Source organism: Anolis sagrei, chromosome X (genome assembly GCF_037176765.1).
Source record: "Anolis sagrei isolate rAnoSag1 chromosome X, rAnoSag1.mat, whole genome shotgun sequence".
In the NCBI taxonomy this organism is placed as follows: Eukaryota; Metazoa; Chordata; class Lepidosauria; order Squamata; family Dactyloidae; genus Anolis; species Anolis sagrei.
In genome coordinates, this window is record NC_090034.1 from 34,385,494 (window position 1) to 34,407,623 (window position 22,130).

The 22,130-nt window shown below is 44.1% G+C and overlaps 1 protein-coding gene across 7 annotated transcripts in view; it reads left to right on the plus strand.

Annotated features, from left to right (window-relative positions):
• SEPTIN5 (septin 5) overlaps positions 1-20,944 on the plus strand; it is a 60,363-nt gene extending 39,419 nt beyond the window's left edge. For all 7 annotated transcript variants that reach the window (XM_060785882.2, XM_060785884.2, XM_060785885.2 and 4 more), the window contains 10 exons: positions 2,027-2,123; positions 3,211-3,297; positions 4,497-4,620; positions 7,873-8,007; positions 10,244-10,361; positions 10,737-10,838; positions 12,253-12,349; positions 13,549-13,684; positions 15,688-15,790; positions 17,038-20,944. In XM_060785882.2, coding sequence (XP_060641865.2) covers positions 2,027-2,123; positions 3,211-3,297; positions 4,497-4,620; positions 7,873-8,007; positions 10,244-10,361; positions 10,737-10,838; positions 12,253-12,349; positions 13,549-13,684; positions 15,688-15,790; positions 17,038-17,094 — 1,056 coding nt within the window. In that variant the 3' untranslated portion in view covers positions 17,095-20,944. The remainder of the gene's footprint in view (positions 1-2,026; positions 2,124-3,210; positions 3,298-4,496; positions 4,621-7,872; positions 8,008-10,243; positions 10,362-10,736; positions 10,839-12,252; positions 12,350-13,548; positions 13,685-15,687; positions 15,791-17,037) is intronic.
• The last annotated feature ends 1,186 nt before the right edge of the window (positions 20,945-22,130 follow it).

Below are 22,130 nucleotides of genomic sequence, written 5' to 3' on the forward strand. Positions count from 1 at the left end.
CAGCTACTAAGACATCTAGATTCCTTTTTTGTGTATTCATGCCAAGCCAGCTGTGGCCCACCCTAGATGTTGACATTACATTTCTTCTGTCTGAGTGTTAGCACCTTTCCTTTCTCCCTGTTGAAATTCATATCATTCGTTTGGGTGTTCCTTCAAGACATTTTGAATCCTGATCATGTCCTTTGATGGCTGAGAGGAGATATGATAGCCATGTATAAATATGTGAGAGGAAGCCACAGGGAGGAGGGAGCAAGCTTGTTTTCTGCTTCCTTGGAGACTAGGACGCGGAACAATGGCTTCAAACTACAAGAGAGGAGATTCCATCTGAACATTAGGAAAAACTTCCTGACTGTGAGAGCCGTTCAGCAGTGGAACTCTCTGCCCCGGAGTGTGGTGGAGGCTCCTTCATTGGAAGCTTTTAAGCAGAGGCTGGATGGCCATTTGTCAGGGGTGATTTGAATGCAATATTCCTGCTTCTTGGCAGGGGGTTGGACTGGATGGCCCATGAGGTCTCTTCCAACTCTTTGATTCTATGATTCTATGATTCTATGATTCTATGTACTAACCACCCCTCTGCATTACGGATCTGAGAATTTGATGGATGGAGCTGACAAAATGTCTGTTGTTGTTGTTGTTATTATTTGTATGTATACCCTGCTTTTTTCTGCCAAAGGATACTCAAAGTGACTATGGTATGCCAAGCTGAATTGCAATAGAGCCCAGGGGCAAGTCCAAGCCCCCCTTTTGGGCACATATAGAGATCCACAGAGGAGCTGTTTTGCCCTCACACTTGCACCTTTGGCCACCTTTCCATTCAAGGTTCTCTTAAAATGCCTGATGTAGAGAAACGTGTTTAACTTCTCATTAACTGAATGCAGGCAGCCTTCACAATGATATGGCAGTGGAGAACTGGGGCTTGTTGATTTTTAAAAGACTGGCTAAAAACAGTTGTAGGAATAAGCTTGGCAAGGCTGGCCAGAGCCATTGTTGTTTCCCATCTTGGGAATCTTCTCTTTGTGGACCTCAAGTAAAATAGTTTAGCCATTTACAAATTCTCCATGCTATTCCTAATCACAGTTTGGAAATGTTCATTTTTTGGACTATAGTTCCCAGAAAGCACCCCTAGCCATGGCCATTTCAGAGATTCTGGGATCTGCAATCCCAAAGAAACTCTTCCACACTCCATCTTCATCCTAAGGGTTATTGTGGTGACTTGTCGGTGCAGCTATACTATAGAATAATAATAATATAATATCATATCACATCAATGATAATAATAATAAAAATACATTTTTAATATTCTGCTCTATCTCTCTGAGGGGACTCAGAGCGGATTACAGTATACACATAAGTAGTCAAACATTCCATGTCTTTTATACAATGACATACAATACGCAAAGGCAAAGGTTTCCCTTTCCATCTCCAGCATCTGAAGGCAATGCTCAATTCTAACCATGGGGACTTGCTCTTGTTCCATTTTCCCTGATGATGAGCCTGTTGTTCGTAGACACCTCCTGGTTGTGTTTGCCGGCATGGCTGCATGGGCGCGTTCCCATGCTATATTACTATATTACTCATATTACACCTGCTCATATTACATCTTTTCGAACTGCTAGGTTGGCAGGAGATAGGGCTAACAGTGGGAGCTCATCTCGACCTGTGGCTTTGAAGTGCCAGCCTTCCAGTCAGCAAGTTTTTCTGCAGCTAGTTGTTTAATGTGCTGTGCTACCGTGGAATGATGGTAGTGTGGCACCATGGCTCCAGGGAATGAAATCCTGGGAGTTATAATTTTACAAGATCACGACCCAAGAATGCCTTGCCAAACTACAACACTGATGCACGGGACCATGGCAGTTTGAGTGGGACAACGTAGCATGCATCCTTCAGTGTCGATGCACTTGGTTGTCATGTTTTGTAATGAAATGGTGCGTTGTGCGAAGAATTGCTTTCCAGCTTCTTTCTTGGTTGATTGCTGCAAGACTGTTTATCGTCAAAACCTTTCATGCACTGTGTCTTCTTCTTGCAGGACCACGAGAAGCAATATGTGGGCTTTGCCACCCTCCCCAACCAAGTGCACCGGAAATCTGTGAAGAAGGGCTTTGATTTCACCCTCATGGTGGCAGGTGAGGTATAATAACAATAAAATAATAATAATAATAACAATAATAATAGCAATAATAACACTATGTAATTTTTTTTAAAAAAAAATCTGTTCCTGATTTGAAAGTGTTATTTCCTGTTTAATTCTGCGGTGCTTACTTTGAAAGTAGTGGTTATCCTCCAGAAACTTCTTTTTTGTGGCTGCCACAAACTAGGTTGCATTGGTTGAGACTCGAGGAGATATTGATTGAAAAACTAGAGCAAAATGTGCTGCAGGATGTCCCCTGAAAACAAACTTTTTGCAGTTTAATAAACTTTTATCATGTTTTTATGATATATTCAATTAGGAAATGATATTTATAACCCAGGAACAAAAATCGTGTTACATAGTGTAATAGTAGTAGTAGTAGTAGTAATATCCCTCTTGGCTCCTTTGAGGCTGGCAATGACCAAGTTCCCTATCTTCCACTGCCACTGTTTTATGCATAAATAAGGTGTCTGAAATGAATCTTTGTGCTATGTGTATTAGGTTCTCTAAGGAACATATGTGCACTTCTGTGTTTAAACATCTCCAAGAAATCTCATTATGGGCAAGGATCTCCAAACTCACAACTCCAGAACACTGGAGGCAATGAAATGCCTGGGAGTTGTCATTTTACAAGGTCAACCACCTTTGGTAACTCGAACTACAACTCCCAGGCTCTCATCATATGGAGCCAGGGCCGTTTAAGTGGCATTGATTTTGCAGTGTAAATGCAGCCCAAGAAGGGAGATGACCCTTATAGGCTTACTCTCTACATGTTTCAGGACTGAGACCTGGTTTAGGGAGCCTCTTTATTCAGCCTGGGTTTGTCCTCATTCCAGCTTGCCATGAGACTCATTAGGTTGGAATTTCCCAAAATAACAGTGTTTTCTGGATGTACGAGGACAGAGATAAAAAGGAGACCAAATGAAGTCAGATGTTGCCCATTATCTGAGGACGAGACATTCCCAACAAAGAGATCTTCCACATCGGGAACATCATGTAACTTTTCTTTTGCAGCAAATGCCTCTTCTTGCCATCCAATGTTGCAAATATTTCTCAAGAACGCCTTATGCTTTGTTTCTTAGGAGAGTCAGGCCTGGGGAAGTCGACTTTGGTGAACAGCCTGTTCCTGACTGACCTCTACAAAGACCGGAAGCTTCTCAATGCTGAAGGTACATGTCTTGAGGATGAAAGAAACCCTGTGAGTTGTAGTTTGGGAAGACATGTAGCCATCCTTTCTGCTGCCCTGGAGACTAGACTCAATGGAGCCATGGGTTCAAATGGCAGGAAAGGAGATTCCACCTAAACATTAGAAAAAAAAAACAACTTCCTCACTGTAAGAAGAGCTCTCTTGGAGTCTGGTGGAAGTTTTATCATAATATTCTAAATTTATAATAATTCTAGCCGTGCCCTGCCATGCGTTGCTGTGGCTTAAAGTAAGACTTTTTGACGTAGAGGTAGCTGTCTGGACTATTATGAAAGAAAGGTACCTGCCTATTCCTTGCCCCCTTTTTTCTTTCCTTTCTTCTTTTTCTCCTTTCTTCCTTCTCTACCTCTTTCTTTCATTTCTTCCTTCACTCTTTGTTTCCCTCCCTCCTTCTCTCTTTCTTTCCTTCCCCCTTGCCCTCCTTCATTCCTTCCCTCTTTTCCTCCCTGCCTTCTTCTGTCCTTCCTTCCCATCTCCCTCCCTCCCTCCCTCCCTCCCTCCCTTCCTTCCTTCCTTCCTTCCTTCCTTCCTTCCTTCCTTCCTTCCTTCCTTCCTTCCATTTTAGGGAAGTCTTGGCTTTAGGGGTGCCTCCTGTTGTTTCTCCTTCCTGTTGCCTTCTGCCTTCCCCTTTGGAGGCTTTTAAACAGAGGGACCATGGCCATCTGTCGGAGGTGCTTTGAATGTGCTTTTCCTGCCTGGCATGGGGTTGTACTAGATGGCCCATGCTGTCTCTTCCAACTCTAGAATTCTGCTATTCTTTCCACCCTCTTGGACCGGAGACAGATAAAAACCACGTCAAACTACAACTCCCAGGATTCCACTGAACTTTGGAAGTTCAAGTGGGATCAAATTGCATTCATTTATAGTACAGGTGCAAACGCCAGTTACAGATGTCAAGAGAAACATCATCACAGAGGACATGTTTCAGATTGTAGGATATAGATGAGAAAGCTTCTTGACATTCATTCTATTTAAAGGTTGACAGTATATACTTTAGGTCTGAATGTATACGTTGTGCCATTATACTTTGTTAGCCACTTTAAGAAAGTGGGATACAAATACTATCAGTACATTAACATTTAGGCTGATGGGAGCGTGGGAAAGTTATCTCAGATGCTAATCTCCCTTCTGTTCTATTTTTTAAAAAAACCTTTGTATATTAAGAAAGAATCAGTCAGACAGTCGAGATTGTGAAGCACACAGTGGACATTGAGGAAAAGGGGGTGAAGCTGAAGCTGACGATAGTCGACACTCCGGGTTTTGGAGATGCTGTGAACAACACCGAGTGGTAAGTCCTCTTCCTACGCTGGCCATTTGTAACGTAAGATCACAAATGGTCAGATCTCTTTGTCTTTAGAATCTTTTATCCCACCCCTTTGCCCTCTGAAATGACAATTTCAACTAGTGGTTCTCATCAACCCCCTCAATCATTTTTTTCTATTGAAAACAATATGCAATGGTTTCACATATCCACATGAAGTCCAGAAATGTATCCACTGTGGATAAGGGGGTCGTGCTGTATCAAAAGTATACCTATCGCCCCAACTAGTTCAAGGCTGAAGGCCTACTTGGATAGGAAGTTCTTTGGAAGATCTCTGCTGATGGAAAGAGAGCAGAGAGGGGCCAGTCGGGCTTCCCTTGAGAGGGAATTCCATAGTTTAGGAGTTCTCGCTGAGAAGGCTCTGTCCCATGTTCTCACCAGACCTCTCAAATTATTATTATTATTAATATTATATGTCTTTGTACCCCACTTTTTATCTTCCAAAGACTGAGCTTTGAGCAAGTTCACATGGAGAGACAACTTTCAGGTGCATGATGAAACATTACACCCGCCTATGTCCCCAATTGAATTTCGGCTTATATGTTTTAATATTGCCTATGGTGGTCACCTGTGGATGATGGACCTCTGTTCTCTGTTAACATGTGAGGATGGCATGCTCTCCCTGATAATGTCCAGTGACATCCCTAGGGGGTGCGAACTGTACCGGGTGACACCATCCATTATTGTTGTTAATAATAATAATAATAATAATAATAATAATACACTTTATTTATATTCTGCTCTATCTCCCCAAGGAGACTCAGTACACACATATATAGGTAAACATTCAATGCCTTTTATACAGTGAGTAATGACCTACAATACACAAACAAAAGCAAAGGTTTCCCTTTCCATCTCCAGTGTCTGAAGGCAATGCTCAACTCTGGCCGTGGGGATATGCTCTTGTTCCTTTTTTCCATGCTGAGGAGCATGTTGTCCATAGACCCTCTCGGTCGTGTTTGCCGACATGGTTGCATGAGTGCCTTTTACCTTCCCGCTGGGGCAGTACCTATTGATCTACTCACATTACATATTTTTGAACTGCTAGGTTGGCAGGAGCTAGGGCTAACAGCAGGAGCTCACCCCGACCTGCAGCTTCAAACTGCTAACCTTCCAGTCAGCAAGTTTTTCTGCAACTAGCAGTTTAACCCGCTGTGCTGCAGAATAATATATAATATTAACAACAACAACAATATATTATTATTATATTCTATAATATATTATATATTTATTTTTCATTTACATGTATATAACAATACAGCACACATGTATTGGTCCAAGTGTATGGGGTTCGTCTCTGAATATCGGGCTCTTCCCAAGGGCCTAGGATATTAGAGGTATTTTTGTAGGATGTGCGCAGTTCTAAGAAGTGTTGCCTTCTGCAGCATGTGGATTGGTGTTCTGTGCAAATTAAGGCTTTTCAAATGTTATTCGAGGTTTCTTGGAATGCCTCCAAGAGCACCAACCACTATTGGTACCACTGTTGTTCTCTTTTGCCATAGTCGTCCAATTTCAACATGTAAGTCCTTGTATTTTAGGATCTTTTCCAGCTCCTTGTCCTCTACTGTCTCCTGGTACTTTAATGTCTATCACAAAAGCATGTTTATTTTCCATAACTATTATATCTGGTGTGTTATGTGGAAGATGTTTATCTGTTTGGATTCTAAAAGCCCAGAGTGTTTTTGCTTCTTTGCTTTCCGTGGTCTTTTCCAGCTTGTGCTCATCCCAGGTTTTACTGCAGGGTAGGCCATACTTCTTGCAAAGGTTTCAGTGCACCATTGCTGCTAGCCTGTTGTTGTTGTTGCTGTTGCTGTGGTGGTGGTGGTGTTTATTTATATCCTTCTTTTTATCTCCACAAGGAGACTCAAAGCAGTTTACATTAAAACATTTTAATACAATTTAAAAATATTAAAATATTAAAACAGAATTAAGTATCATTAGTATTAAAAACAATTCAGTTAAAACACCATCCAACGGGGTGTCTGTATGCAACACAAGCACATACACTTTGGTTTTAGGGCTGTTGTTTGTGTTTTAATAGTCCCTGATGTTGTCAATTTTTCTAGTATTTTCACTGCAATATTGCGACATGGCCTAATATAGGAGGAGATCCATGAGGGCGACACCATGAGTTGCCACACTGGGTGACACCAACCCTAGGAATGCCATTGGCCAGATCTGCCAGCCCCAATTGGGCCGCTGGTTTGACACCAGGTTAAAATCTTTCTCCAAACCCAAGCATTTGATGGGACGGGATCAGCCCACTTTCCATAATGCAGTGTTTCTCAACCTTCCTAATGCTGTGACCCTTTCATACAGTTCCTCATGTTGTGGTGACCCCCACCATAAAATTATTTTAATTGCTACATAACAGTAATTTTGCTGTTGTTGTAAATCGTAATGTAAATATCTGATATGCAGGATATATTTTCATTCACTAGACCAAATTTAGCACAAATAACTGATACACCCAAATTTGAATACTGGTGGGATGGGGGAATTGATTTTGTCATTTAGGAGTTGTAGTTGCTGGGATTTGTAGTTCATCTACAATCAAAGAGCACTCTGAACTCCACCAACAATGGAATTGAACCAAACTTGGTACACAGAACTCCCATGACTAACAGAAAATACTGGAAGGGTTTGGTGGGCATTGGCCTTGAGTTCTGGAGCTGTAGTTCACCTACATCCAGAGAGCACTGTGGACTCAAACAATGATGGATCTGGACCTAAATTGGCATGAATACTCAGTATGCCCAAATAGGAACACTGGTAGAGTTTGGGGAACATAGACCTTGACATTTGGGAGTTGTAGTTGCAGGGATTTATAGTTCACCTACAATCAAAGAGCATTCTGAACCCCACCCATGATAGAATTGGGCCAAACTTCCCACACAGAACCCCCATGACGAACAGAAAATACTATGTTTTCTGATGGTCTTTGGCGACCCCTCTGACACCCCTCGCAACCCCCCCCAGGGGTTCCAACCCCCAGATTGAGAAACGCTGCCCTAATGGCTTATCCCCATACCCTCTTAGCATTGCGAGGTGATTTGGGGTTATATTTCATACGTTTCATCTCCATTGCTTTTGTGTACTGTGTCGTAGGTTTGTGCCAAAAAAAGAGGGCATCTAAGTAGCTGAATAATAACAGTAATGATGTTTGCAAAGCCATCTGGGTAAATATCTTCATCGCCTTTTTGTTCTGCTTTGCTTCAGCTGGAAGGCTATCACGGATTACATTGATCAGCAATTTGAGCAGTATTTCCGGGACGAGAGTGGCCTCAACCGGAAGAATATTCAAGACAACCGCGTGCACTGCTGCCTGTATTTTATCTCACCCTTTGGCCATGGGTAAGATGGGGATGGGTCCTTCTAGATCAGTAGTTCTCAACCTTCCTAATGCCGCAACCCTTTAATACAGTCCTCATGTTGTGGTGACCCCCAACCATAATTTTTTTGTTACTACTTCATCAATGTAGTTTTACTACTGTTATGAATTTTAATGTAAATATCTGATATGCAGGATGTATTTCCATTCACTGGACCAAATTTGGCTCAAATACCCGATACGCTCACATTTGAATACTGGTGGGGTTGGGGGGGGGCGTGATTTTGTCATTTGGGAGTGTAGTTGCTTGGATTTATACTTAACCTATAATCAGAGAGCATGCTGAACTCCACCAACGATAGAATTGGGCCAAACTTCCCACACAGAACCCCCATGACCAACAGAAAATACTGGAGCAATTTGGGAGGAATCGACAGGAATTTAGGGCAGATGTAGTTCATCTGAAACTAGCCCACAATGGATCTGCATCAAACTTGGCACACTACCTACATGGGGCTGTTTTTGAATTCTGGGAGTTGTTGTTCGCCAACACTCAGAGTACACTCTGTACCAAACTGGTAATGGAACTAGCAAACTTGCCACACATACCCAACATGCCAAATTTTGAATACTGGTGGGATTTTGAGGGGACTGACCTCAGAGGTTGGGAGTTATAGTTCACCCACATTGACAGAGCAATGTGCACCCAACTGATGGATATGGACCAAACTTGGCAAAAATACCCAATATGATCAACTTTGAATACTGGTGGGATTTGGGGGTGATTGACCTTGGCATATGGGAATTGTAGTTCACCCACATCCAAGGAGCACTGAACCCAGCTGACAACGGATCTGGACCACACTTGGCACACAGACTCAACATGGACAACTGTGAATACTGGTGGGATTTGGGGAGTTGTAGTTCACCCACATCCTTATGCATTTTCTAATTGGAACATCAATAAAAAACAAGAGGAAAGACTGGCTTTATCTAATAAATAACATTACAAATTACCTAAGCTGCTTCTGCTGCTCTTCCTGATGCTGCTGGGCCACTCCCAGTCCAACATCACACAGGCGCATTTTCCCCTGCCTTGAAGGGACTTGCTGGTGTGAGCCTCCCTCCAGCCTTGTGCACTCTCCCTCGCCCGTGCATGCGCAGCACATTTCCATGCACCGAACACACCTGCTCTCCCCTCCCTGCTTGGAGTCTCAGAAACAGCCCTCCTCTTGGCTGAGAGGCCACCTGAGAGGCTGGCCAATCACAGCAGAAGGGGGGCTATTGGTGGGAGGATTCACTGTCTGTTTCCAAAAAGGAAGAGAAGGATAGGTAGAGAGATCGTCAACCTTCTCTGTCAAAGGGATTCCTAAGACCATCATAAATATGTGTTTTCTGATGGTCCTTGGCAACCCCTCTGAAACCCCCTCGAGACCCTCCCCAGGGGTCCTGACCTCCATATTGAGAAACACTGTTCTAGATGCTTATAGATGGTTTCCCATCTCCATGCCAAGGCATCGAGGACATAACCAGGAGAGAGATGGGTTTGGCAGGTAATTTGCTCCCACCAATTTGTTTTGGGAACATAAATGCTTTGTTTGGGTAGACTCAATGCTTCCATTCTCTAGGACTTTATCACGTGAGGGAGGCAAACCGGCACTGAACCTGAAACATCACCTTTGGTGATGTTCCTTATTGCACAATGGCGTGTACTTCCTACTGTTGATCTGCCTATTCCCCAGTAATTATCCCATCCTCAGCTATTAAAGGGAAAAACCCATTGATAGCTTGAAATCCCGCAATGTTCCTGGTGTGATGGAGCTGTTCTGCTTCTGTGCTGGCATGGCAGCACTGAAGTGACATCAGGGGCTGAGATACTTGTCCTCAATGAGTCTCCCTCCTTCCTCTCACCATTCCCAAGCTGGTTCTATGTGTCTTTTTCTTTTACGAACCATACCTGGGGTTGCAACATATATATATATATATATATATATATATATATATATATATATATATAAATCAAAGCAGTGCAAGTGCGAGATGGCTTGTTTACGATAGGATGTGAAAGTCTCAATGTGGGACCGCAGATGCATGCTTGGAAAGGAGTGTGCTAATGAGGGGCTCATGTTGCTCTTGCTGCTTATGGAATAGCAGCTTTATGTGATAAAGTCCTGACTCTCTTTGAATCAAAAGCAAGAGAAAAGGCATTAGCCTCACTGTTTTCTTTCGTTGTTCTTTCCCCCCTTTTCTCTGGTCCAGGTTGAGGCCGGTTGATGTGGAGTTTATGAAGGCACTGCACGAAAAAGTGAACATTGTGCCCCTCATTGCCAAAGCGGATTGCCTCGTTCCTTCTGAGATCAAGAAGCTAAAAGAGAGGGTGAGTCGGCGTGAGATGGCTCAGCAGAGTAGTAGAGTCACTACTTCATCCCTTTCAGCCCTTCAAAGGGAGGAAGTAGTGACTCTGTCACTGAGCTTAGTTTTTTTGGCCTTCCTCTGAGCCTGAGAGAGTGTGACCTGATTTGAACCCTGCTCTGCAAAGTCATAGTCCATGGCTCAAACTGTGATGCCATGCTATTTTATACACCTGGGATTTGTTGGAATTATCATTTTCAGCATTTATCTCCTGCTGTGCTCAAGGAAGCTCATGGTATCATTGGAAACCAAATTTTAAACATACTATAATCATCACTCATCTAAAGTGTCTGGAACGGACCTCCTTTTAGTCTAAATGCTATTGTGTTCTTCTGTGCAGATCCGGGAGGAGATTGACAAATTTGGAATTAAGGTTTACCAGTTTCCAGAGTGCGATTCGGATGAAGATGAGGACTTCAAGCAACAAGACAGAGAACTAAAGGTGGGGAAGGAGTCAACATACATACATACATACATACATACATACATACATACATATAAGACTGGGAAGAGAGAAGGTTATGTGGACGATGGAATCTGGAGTTGCTGGGGAAAAAAAAGACTAAAACTAAAACCTGACTTATCAGGTACAGGTTGAAGACGTCATCTCAGATTTCTATTTTATGTATGCTGTTTGTTCCCACCCCCCTTGAACTACCATTGCTCAATGCGATGAAATCGTTGTAGTTTCGCAAGGCACAAGACCTTGTAAAGCTACACCTCCCTGGACTCCATAGCATTGAGCCGTGGCAGTGGTGTCAAACATCTTTCCCTACTGGGTTTCAGCTACATCCTCCTTGTGAAAATTTTGGGGGGATGATAGTTGTTGTAGTTTATTGTCTTTTTCTTACTATTAGAGCCTTGAAGGTGGGGAAAATGGTTGGCAAAAGGGTCCAACGATGTATCAGATATGGGATGGATTTTGTGCCTTTTCCTCATGGAGCAAACTCTTCACATATGTCTTGGTGAGGGCTGATGTGGGTTCGACTGCCATACATGAACTCAATCCAGACATGAATCATAGTTGGAAGAGACCTCATGGGCCATACAGTCCAACCCCATTCTGCCAAGAAGCAGGAAAATCACATTCAAAGCACCCCCCACAGATGGCCATCCAGCCTCTGTTTAAAAGCCTCCAAAGAAGGAGCCTCCACCACACTATGGGGCAGAGAGTTCCACTGCTGAACAGCTCTCTCTCACAGTTAGGAAGTTCTTCCTCATGTTCAGATGTAATCTCCTCCCTTTCCTGTAGTTTGGTGTCTCCAGGGCAGCAGAAAACAAGCTTGCTCCCTCCTCCCTTTGACTTCCCCTCACATCTTGATACATGGCCATCATGTCCCCTCTCAACCTTCCCTTCTGCTGGCTAAACATGTCCAACTCTTTAAGCTGCTCCTCATAGGGCTTGTTCTCCAGACCTTTGATCATTTGAGTCGCCCCCTAGCTTGTTGACATCTCCCTTCAATGGCAGTGCCCAGAATTGGACACAGTGTGATTCCAGGTGTGGTCTGACCAAGGCAGAATAGAGGAGTAGCATGACTTCCCCGGATCTAGGCACTCAACTCCTATTTATGCAGGCCAAAATCCCATTGGCTTTTTAAGCTGCCACGTGACATTGTTGGCTCATGTTCACCTTCCTCCTCATGAGAACTCCAAGATCCTTTCCCCACACACTGCTGTCAAGACAGGCCTTGGCCCCCATTCTGTATCTTTGCATTACATTTTTTCTGCCTAAGTGGAGTATCTTGCATTGGTCTCTGTTGAACTTCATTTTGTTAGTTATGGCTCATCATCTCTCTAATCTGTTAAGACAAAGGAGTCGTAGCCAAAAATGACAAATTCCTCATCTCCTGTTTCAGGAAAGCGCTCCCTTTGCTGTCATTGGTAGCAACACGGTGGTCGAAGCCAAGGGTCAGAGGGTACGGGGCCGCCTCTATCCCTGGGGCATTGTGGAAGGTAAGCGCTGGTCTCCAAAGCTAAACAGGTTCCCAGTGAAACCTGCACCTACACTGTAGAATGAATGCAGTTTGACACCAATTGAACTGACCTGGCTCAGTGATTTGGAATCCTGAGATGTGTAGTTTGGGGCAGAGAAAGCTAGAGAAACAGCAACTCCTCAAATCCATCGCATTGAGCCATAGGAGTTCAAGTGAGGTCAAGCTGTGTTCGTTCTACAGTATTGATGCACCCTGAGGTGCTGCAGTGCATGGGCGCAAACACTAGGGGACAGGCGCCATAGTCAAAACGGCAGTATTGTGAAAGGGATAGGTGTAATCTCCACTGGCAATAAATATGATTTTAAACTCATGCTCTTTGTTTAATCTCTGTTTTGTGTATTTTAATACGTATTTTATAGAAATACATTTCAATATGTATCTTTTATAGAAATACATTTTAGTATTTATTTATTTACAGTATTTCTATACCGCTTTTCTCACCCCTGGGGGGTGTCAAAGCAGTTTATACAGAAATAGTGGCAAAATTCAATGACTTACAAACATACACCAAATTACAGTCAACACCATAACTAAGTATAAAATTAGTGGGACAATTCATCATAAGATATAATAAAAAGACATTTAAAACATGAAATATAAGAATTTAAACACCTAATAAAAACATTAAAATCATGTGATCCAAGCACGCAGATCGTATTACGTGTATTTGTGGCATTTTTACAGTGTTTATGTGTTTTAATTATTCTGTAACACGCCTTGAGCCACGAGGAGAGGTGTGGCTCGAGGAAATTAAATTATTATTATTATATTGTTATTATTATTATTATTAGTACTAATATTACTATAGTTTCTATATTACCTATACCTATCTCCCTATGATTCCAAAATAATACATTTATTCCTCCAATTTGCAAGTTTGATACTTCTAGATTTCATTATCCACTAATTTGATCAATACAATGATAATAATAATAATAATAATAATAGTAATAATAATATATTTTTTAAAAACTGTATTTATTTCCTGCACCTGTCTCCCTGAATGGCAAACATTCAATGCTGTAATAAATTCAATTTTATAGGATCCTGTGCCCCTTACCCTCGTGAATGTGGAGGGCCTACTGTGTATCATTTAGAAAGAAAATATTCTATAATCCATTTCTCTCCCCACCCCCAATCTCTGTTCCTTGCTTCCAGTGGAAAACCAAGCGCACTGCGACTTCGTGAAGCTGCGGAACATGCTGATCCGGACACACATGCATGATCTGAAGGACGTGACTTGCGACGTTCACTATGAGAACTACAGAGCACAGTGTATTCAGCAGATGACCAGGTGGGTCCCCCTGATTCCTGTTGGTTGGGCTCGCTGGGGATGATAGGAGCTGAGATCTAGTCCACAACAAGTTGTCTGTTGTGGAATGATGGACCCTGCATGAACCAGCCCTTTGTTTGTGGGTGGGCAAAGCCTTGCCTTCCAAACACTTTTGACTTCAGCTCCCATCCGCTACAGCCCTCATGGGATGATGGCAGTTGTGATCCAAAATGTCTGTAGGGTCAAATGTATTGCATCCAAAGCTATCCAAAGTGTCTAGAGCAGTGTTTCTCAACCTGTGGCTCCCCAGATGTTTTGGCCTTCAACTCCGAGAAATCCTAACAGTTGGTAAACTGGCTGGGATTTCTGGGAGTTGTAGGCCAAAACACCTGGAGACCCACAGTTTGAGAACCACTCGTCTAGAGAGTCAAATGTATTGCAGGTGTCTCCTTCGAGAGAGGTAAAGCGGCATATAAATAAATATCTGCTTTTCTTAGACCTCTCAGTAGCTTTTGATACAATCGACCATGGTATCCTTCTGGACCATCTTGTGGGAATGGGACTTGGAGGCACTGTGCTACAGTGGTTCTGGTCCTTCTTAGAGGGTTGGGTCCAGAAGGTGTTGTTGGGGGACTCTTGCTCGACCCCATGGCATTTGTCTTGTGGGTTCAATCTTGTCTCCCATGTTGTTTAACATCTACATGAAGACGCTGGGAGAAATCATCCAGAGTTTTGGAATACAGTGCCATCTGTACACAGATGATGTCCAACTCTCTTAATCATTTCCACCCAGTGCCAAGGATGCCGTCCGGACCCTGAACCGGTGCCTGCCAGCTGTGATGGACTGGATGAGGAGGCACAAATTGAAATTGAATCCAGACAAGAGGGAAGCACTACTGGTCAGTCATAGGGCTGATCAGGGTATCGGGTTGCAGCTTGTGCTGAATGGAATCACACTCCCCCTGAAGGCGCTGGTTCGCAGTCTGGGGGTCTTCCTGGACTCAACACTGACCCTGGAGGCCCAGGTGTCGGCGGTGACTGGGAGGGCCTTCATACAGTTAAAGCTCATGCAGCAGCTGCACCCATACCTTGAAAAGCATGAGCTGGCCATTGTGGTACACACCTTAGTCAAATCCAGAATAGACTACTGTAACGTGCTCTACATGGGCTTGCCACAGAAGAGAGTTCCAAAACTGCAGTTGGTACAAAGGTCAGCTGCCAGACTGTTGACAGGAGTGGGGTACAGGGAAAGAACTCCACTCCTGAAGCAGCTACACTGGCTTCCAGTTAAGTCCTGTCGTCTCTGACTCTGGGGGTTGGTTCTCATCTCCATTTCTAAGCCGAAGAGCCGGTGTTGTCCATAGACACCTCCAAGGTCATGTGGCCGGCATGACTGCGTGGAGCGCCGTTACCTTCCCGCTAGAGCAATACCTATTGATCTACTCACATTTGCATGTTTTCAAACTGCTAGGTTGGCAGAAGCTGGGGCTAACAGCGGGAGCTCACGCCACTCCCCGCATTAGAACCTGTGACCTTTCGGTCAGCAAGTTCAGCAACTCAATGCTTTAACCCACTGGACCCCATGCAGATACTGAAATCTATGGTTGTGGAAGCCCCATTATAACACAGGATCCCTTGTATAAAATGGGTTGAGTGCTGGAGAGAGCCTATGGATCGCTACCATTTTCTAGCGACATCTAGTGGCGGGATCGTGGTCCTGCTAATATCCTGGTGCTTTCCCCAGTTACAAGTCAGGACCGCACAATTAAACAGAAAATAACACTTTCAAACCAGGAACAGATTTCTTTTTCAAATTTTGTTACATAGTGTTATCAATCTCACAGTTTCACATTTGGGAAAGTAACTGTTAATATCTGAAGCGTGAGATGGGTCTTTTAAATTGCTGTCCCCATGTGCAGGCGGTTGTGCAAAATATCATGGTACAACTGTCTAGCTTGGAGAGGAGATGGAATTCAGATCTATTTTCCTTCCTTCTCCCCTTTTCTTTTCCCGCCCCCCTTCAGTAAGCTGACTCAGGACAACCGGATAGAGAGTCCAATTCCAATCCTGCCCCTTCCAACCCCAGATGTCGAAACGGAGAAGCTGATCAAGATGAAGGATGAAGAAGTAAGGCTCTGCTTTTGCCTTTGGCCACTTGAGATATTGCCATGGTTTCATGGACCGTAGAACAGCTTTAGGGAAGGAAACGTTTTGTGTTGCCCCCTCTGCTTTAGTAAACATGCAGTGACCTTCAGAGAGCCTGTGTTGTTTAGATACTGGATTGGGACTTGGGAGATCAGGTATAAGTCCCCAGTAAGCCATGAGTCCATCACAGTGTCTCAACTTTATTACAAGGATAGAGAGCAGAGGAGGGGATGATATTGTGGGTATCAGAGTAAATAACTAGTAAGAATAACAATATACCTTATTTATATCCCACTCTATCTCCCCGAGGGGACTCAGAGCGGATTACGGAATACATTCATTTATAAAATTAACAAAGACAGATAGACAATATATAGACAGAGGCAAGGCTTCCCTCTCTCTGGCATCTGGAGGCTGTGCTTAAGTCGGCCATAGGGAAGTGCTGATGCTCCATTTTTCCATGCGAGGCATTTGTGGATGACTTTTCGTGATCAAATTGCCAACATGTCTTCATGGGCACCTTTTACCTCCCCGCCAAAGCAGTACCTATTTATCTATTCACATTGCTGTTTTTGAACTGCTAGGTAAGCAGAAGCTAGTGCTAATGATGGGAACTCACCCTCCCCATGGCTTGAACTGCCAACCTTCTGGTTGGCAAGATTTTCTGTAGCTGGTGGTTTAACCCGTTGTGCTAACCACAGCCCCTAAGGAAAGCATCTGAGCTGGGTCAAGCTGAAGACATTGTCCATTGGAGGGTGGCCAAAATGGTCCAAGATCCAAGAGGAAGGGCTCAGGGAATAGTATGCTTAGGTGGGAGAAGAGGAAACCGAGAAGCCATACAATATGCAGCCTTTATTGGCATACAAGAACCAAATCACAACACAGGCATATACAGCAAGAGGAAGCTGCAGATAAAAAGAAAAGCATTCATAAGAGTTACTAATCTCAAAAATAACATTTGCAACAGCCTCACAAAAAATGCATCAGAAAAAGGCGAGCCATGGAGGGTGGTAGGCTTGCCTTCTTTAGAGATCTTCAAACAGATATACAATGGGCATCTTTCAGGCTTACTTTAACAGGTTGCTCATGTAAGTCAACGGATCAGACTAGGTGGCCCTTGTGGGTCAAACCAGATGGACTAGGTAGCTTTTGTTGGTTGGGCCAGATGGATTTGGTGGCTCTTACGGGTTGGATCAGATGACTCTTCGCTCTTTGTTTTCTTGTCACAGTTGCGGCGAATGCAAGAAATGCTGCAGAAAATGCAGCAGCAGATGCAAGACCAGTGACCTGGACACCGGGACGGAAGGGTCCAGGAGGTCATCCTTGTCCCAGTTGACTGTTCATCAGGAATCGTGGACTCGCCGGGAAGGACTTTCTCATTGCAGAAAACAAAACAAAACAAAGACTCGTGAACAAGGGTGAAACCTACTCCCTCTCTCTAATTTGATGGTAGCCATTCTTTGTTAGTAGGACGACGAAGAGATGGGAGGGGAACCTGCTGACTGGCCATTCACTGAAAAGCCCCTCCCGTCTTCAGAATATCCCCCCTCCCTCGACTGTTTTCCCCCTCTTTCCTAGATGTACTAAACTCTTGTTAGGGAGCATCCTGGTATTTAAAAGACAACGATCGCTGTTTCTATGGGATATGAATTTTGAGGACTCTGTGAAAATGCACGTAAATGTTTACTCTTAACCAAGGTGCTGTGATCTCCCTCCTGCCCCCACAAATACATCCCCTTTTGAAAAATTCCCCAACTTCTCTAAGGTCATAGCAAATTCCTGCGAGGCCAGTGTTACCTCTGGGGACAATATATATTATATATATTTCAGAAATGGGGGAATGGATGAAGAGACCCGGCTGCTTTGATCTTGTGCCTGAGGCATTCCCTTTATTGCTCTTGGTTTCTTTTTTTTCCAGCCACTTTGAGAGAACAGGCAGAATGCTGGTTGGCATTTTGTAGGGCAGAGAGGTAGGCATGTCAGCGTTTTCCCTCAAAACATTCCTGGTGGATTTCCCCTTCCTCTCATTAAAAAAACCAACAGCACTTTGACATGAGTGGAAGGAAGAGCGAAAGGAGATCTTTTGTACGAGAGAATCGTACCAAACAGCATCCACTGCCCTTGCTTGAGGAGAGATGTGCCGCCGCTGAATGAATAGCGTGTGGGTGACATGCTCTTCTAACTGAAAGGTTCGAAAAAGGGGGTTCCGTTGAGGTTTAGCCTCCTCTTGTCCTGTGGACCCATCCTTCAGAATTCAGAAACTGAATTTGGAGAAAGCGGCAGGACTTGGACTGGTGCATATCCAGTGCCTCGGCACTTTGTTTCGGTCCCCAAACATGGAGGCTGGAGTGAAATGTGTGTGTCTGCTTGGCTACAAGTGGTGTTGTCGGCATTGGAAGTGTGTTGCCGAACTCTGTGTCGCTTCAGGCAGCCCTACAGTGTGAATGTTTGCCATGTAAAGCTTTTGCGTGCTTCTTTGCTTGTTTCATTCTGTCATGCTGTTCCATGGCGTCTGAAGGTTAGAAGAGAAAGCTAACAATGTGACTTGAGTCCACAGTGCAAGGACCCTGTGTGCAAAAGATGCATGGCGCCATGGAAGTGATCGAGTGTCAAAATAGGCAGTATGGTACAACCTCCTTATCCACAGATTCGATATCCACAATTTCACTTACTCAAATATAGGGTTTGTATTATCCACGCTCTCAGGCATCCATAGTGTGTGTGTCTTTGTGTCTTGGAACATATCGACTGTGGATATGGATACTGTATGGCACATAGGCAAAGCCAACTGAAACTGTATGGGGCTGGACTGGACTGCTTTTTTTGCTGTAAGATAACATGGACAAATCCTCATTCTCTGATGCATGGACATAGAATCATAGAATCCTAGAGTTGGAAGAGACCTCAAGGACCATCCAGTCCAGCCCCATTCGGCCATCCAGGGACACACTATCAAAGTCCTCCTGACAGATGGGCATCTAGCCTGTGCCTAAAAAACTCAAGAGAAGGAAAGTGTTTAATACCTTGCATCCCAAAGTCCACATTCCGCCCGAGAGAATGCAAACTCTTGCTTCAGCACTGAAGACGTGGGAAGTGACTTGGGGGGGGGGGGGGCTCTCCATCCTGTGGAAACCTGGGGTTGGTTGGTCAACTAGGGAGGGAGTTAGACTTCTCTCATGCCTTCCCTTGATCTTACAGCATTCAAATACTCAGAATTAACAAAGCCACAAATATCAGAGTTCCATCAGATGGAATCTATGCTGCTGGTAGAAGCTGTAGATCATTGTCCTGAAATAAACCTAAGTTGGTTGTCCAACCTAAGCGGAACAACTGTTTTCTGGAAGGTGGGATCCATGGCTTTGGATGAATCTCTCTACAAGGAGACCAGACAAAGGATATGCCCCCGCCCTCAGAAAGCAGAGGGACCTGTTGAAGAGAGATTAGCATGCTCTCTTACTATGGCTGCAGCTGCATTTCACTTCTGTGCTACTTTCATGCTAATCTTACGCCCCAGGAGGAGAACTGCTGGTGGTTTGCTCTCTCCTGATAAGGCTATTTGCTGAAGGAGAACAAGGCAACCAGTGCAACCACACTACAGCCATATGTCCATATGTGACCAAGACATTGCTTGGTGGCTTTTTCTCTCTCTCTTGGAAGTCCTACTGTGGTTTAAGACTTCTAAAACTTATAGTCCCAGAAATGAATGTTTTCAAATTGTGTCCAGTATATGGTGCAAGGAAGCCAGATGATATGAGGCCAATCTGAAGGCTAGTTCTTTCTTTTATATTGGTGGTATGTTTTCCAGCAAGAACTGGTCGGTCTCGGGTTTAAGTCCAGTTAAAAAGGGTCATGGAGATGTGAAGACTAGATCGAAACTTTGCTTAGGGCAGGCAGGGTTAGGGTAGATGGAGAGCTCATCTCACCTTGTGATGGTAGAATAAGGAAAAAGCATGGTATGGAGGTGGCACCACTTTTGGTTTGGCCAATCCTGAAAACATTAGCAAGTCTTTTCCTTTCCGGGTTGTTTTGCTTGCACCATCAATACTGCTTCTCCTAGGCATTGTGCTTCATGCAACGACTCTACTGGAGTTTTTGCATGAATAGCTTGGTAAGTGTTGACATCTTTCTGACACACGTAGTATCGATCTGTTGTCCTCTCCATCCTGAAGGGCTGACGATGCTGTTCTGGTGCCTTGTTATAAACGATAAATTACTGGGAATAGGGGGAGTATGCTTCCATTACTGTTGGTTTTGCTCCCTGACTGTTTGGTTTCTCTTGGCAGGCGGCTGGAAGGCATAATAGGGCAGATATTATGGAAACTCAGTTCAAGGAGTGGCTTGGGCATTTCATCAAGACATCCCATAATTTTACTTTTCGCTTCCCATAATTTGAGCACCGCATGTTGAATGACAGTCACCCATGCATTCGTTGCGTTCCCCGACAGGGCCCGGCCCGTGCACTTCTAGACTCCCTTCTGTTGGCACTCAAAGTGTGTACTTATTTGTGTTGTGTTGTGTTTGGAAATCTGTCTGGTAGTGGTGGTGGTGGTGTGAGTGTGTGTGTGTTGGGGGGGGGGGGCAAGCCTTGTGTTTCCATGAGTAAAAGTGGGAGGTTGGCGGGAGCGGGGCGCGGTCTTGGGGTGTCGTGTGCCTCCCTCGGAGAGGCAGTGAGCCTGTAACTTTCTTTTTTTATGGTGTGTGTCCATGTGCCGGCTTGCCTCTGTGGCCGGCATTTGGCTCCTTGACGGTACTAGCTTTGTGCTTGTTCTCACAGGTTGTTTCGCATGCCTTTTCAACGTTTTTGTTGTGACCCGGGGAAAGGGGGAGGGGGTCGTTTCCCCGTGCCATGTGCTGGTTTCTTGCCTTCCTTTGGGCTTCCCCACCGCCCTTGTGGCAGCCATGTTGTAAACCGCGGCTTTGTTGCTCCCGCTTCTGTGACACCCAAGCTTGCCTTGCTCCGTTCTGTACCTTCTTTCTGTTTTGTTTTTGTAAATTTCGGGACATTTTGTCATTGTGATCAAAGAGAACAGAACCTTTTAAATATCTCCATTTTATTAAAATTATGATAATTATTAATATAATGTTTACTATCTGAACTGATCAATGAAGTAAACTAAATCAAAAAACCCAGACAAACTATGCATCCTTGTTTTTTTATTACTCTGTTGCATTCACAACTGTAATAACAGCCACAAAAAAAGCTGAGATGCTACCTCATATGGGGGTGATGGTGCTACATATCTCTTGTGCATCATAGCGACGTTGCACAACGGAACCAAGACTGAAACCACCAAATGCACATGCTCACCTATGCACAATGTGCCTCTGTGTGTAATGGTTACACATGTGCACTGAAACTCTGTTCCTGAATGCGGCTTTTCCATGTCAGAGAAAAATATCCAGTCATTTCCATAGGGGAATGTGTGAATATGGAAGACCACAGTAGATGTCTCTCTAAAGCGTGTCTTTTTAAAAAAAATGTCTGCAGGACCAGGGCCTGACTCTCCAATGGACTTCACCCATCTCCAAACATTGCAGATGGGATGTATTTTGAGAGAAGGAAGGAAGGAATTTAAATAAAACTTTTGGGAGTGAGAGTGAAAAATGCATAACCCAATAGCCTTTTCAGGGGGCAAAATGCCCTCACCTGCACAGTTTCATGCAGAAATGGAATTGACGTTTTGGATAAAGGTCTGGGAAAGGGACAGAGTGACAGAAAGGAAAGTCATTCACAACTGAAAGAGTAATAGCGCAACTGGGACCAAGCCAAGCCCCCACCAAGAAAGTGAATAAAGGCAAAAATCAACCCAGGGAACAAGAACCAGGTGCCAGGCAGGCATTTCCAGAGTGAAAATGTAGACCTGATTGTAAACCGAAGAGTGTCCTAATGAAGTGTGTACTTATGGTTGTTTGAAGCTGGTTGTCTGAGGTTAGCAATACTGGGAAGCAGCAGCCAGGTTGGAGGAGAGAGAGCTGTGGTCAAGCATCTTCTTCTGGGCCTCTTCATCATATTTAAGAAAGACCCAACTATCCATCCACTGAGAATGGGAAGGAGGCATCCCCAGCAGCCCAAACCAAGTTCCTGATGTGGGAGGGGAAGGAGCCATCTTTGTAATGCCTTCTCAAATGCCCTGCAAAAAAACCACCAAACAGGTTTTAAGCTCCAAACTTTGTTGGGGAGGAAAAGTGGAACTCAGTGGACCAAGAGGCGACCATTTTAGCTGCAAAGGGAAATGAGGCCATTCTCCATCTGGGAGGTGACCTCATTTCCTTTCCCCTTGCAGCTGAGATAGTACTTGATCCTTTTAGTTGTCCTCACAGC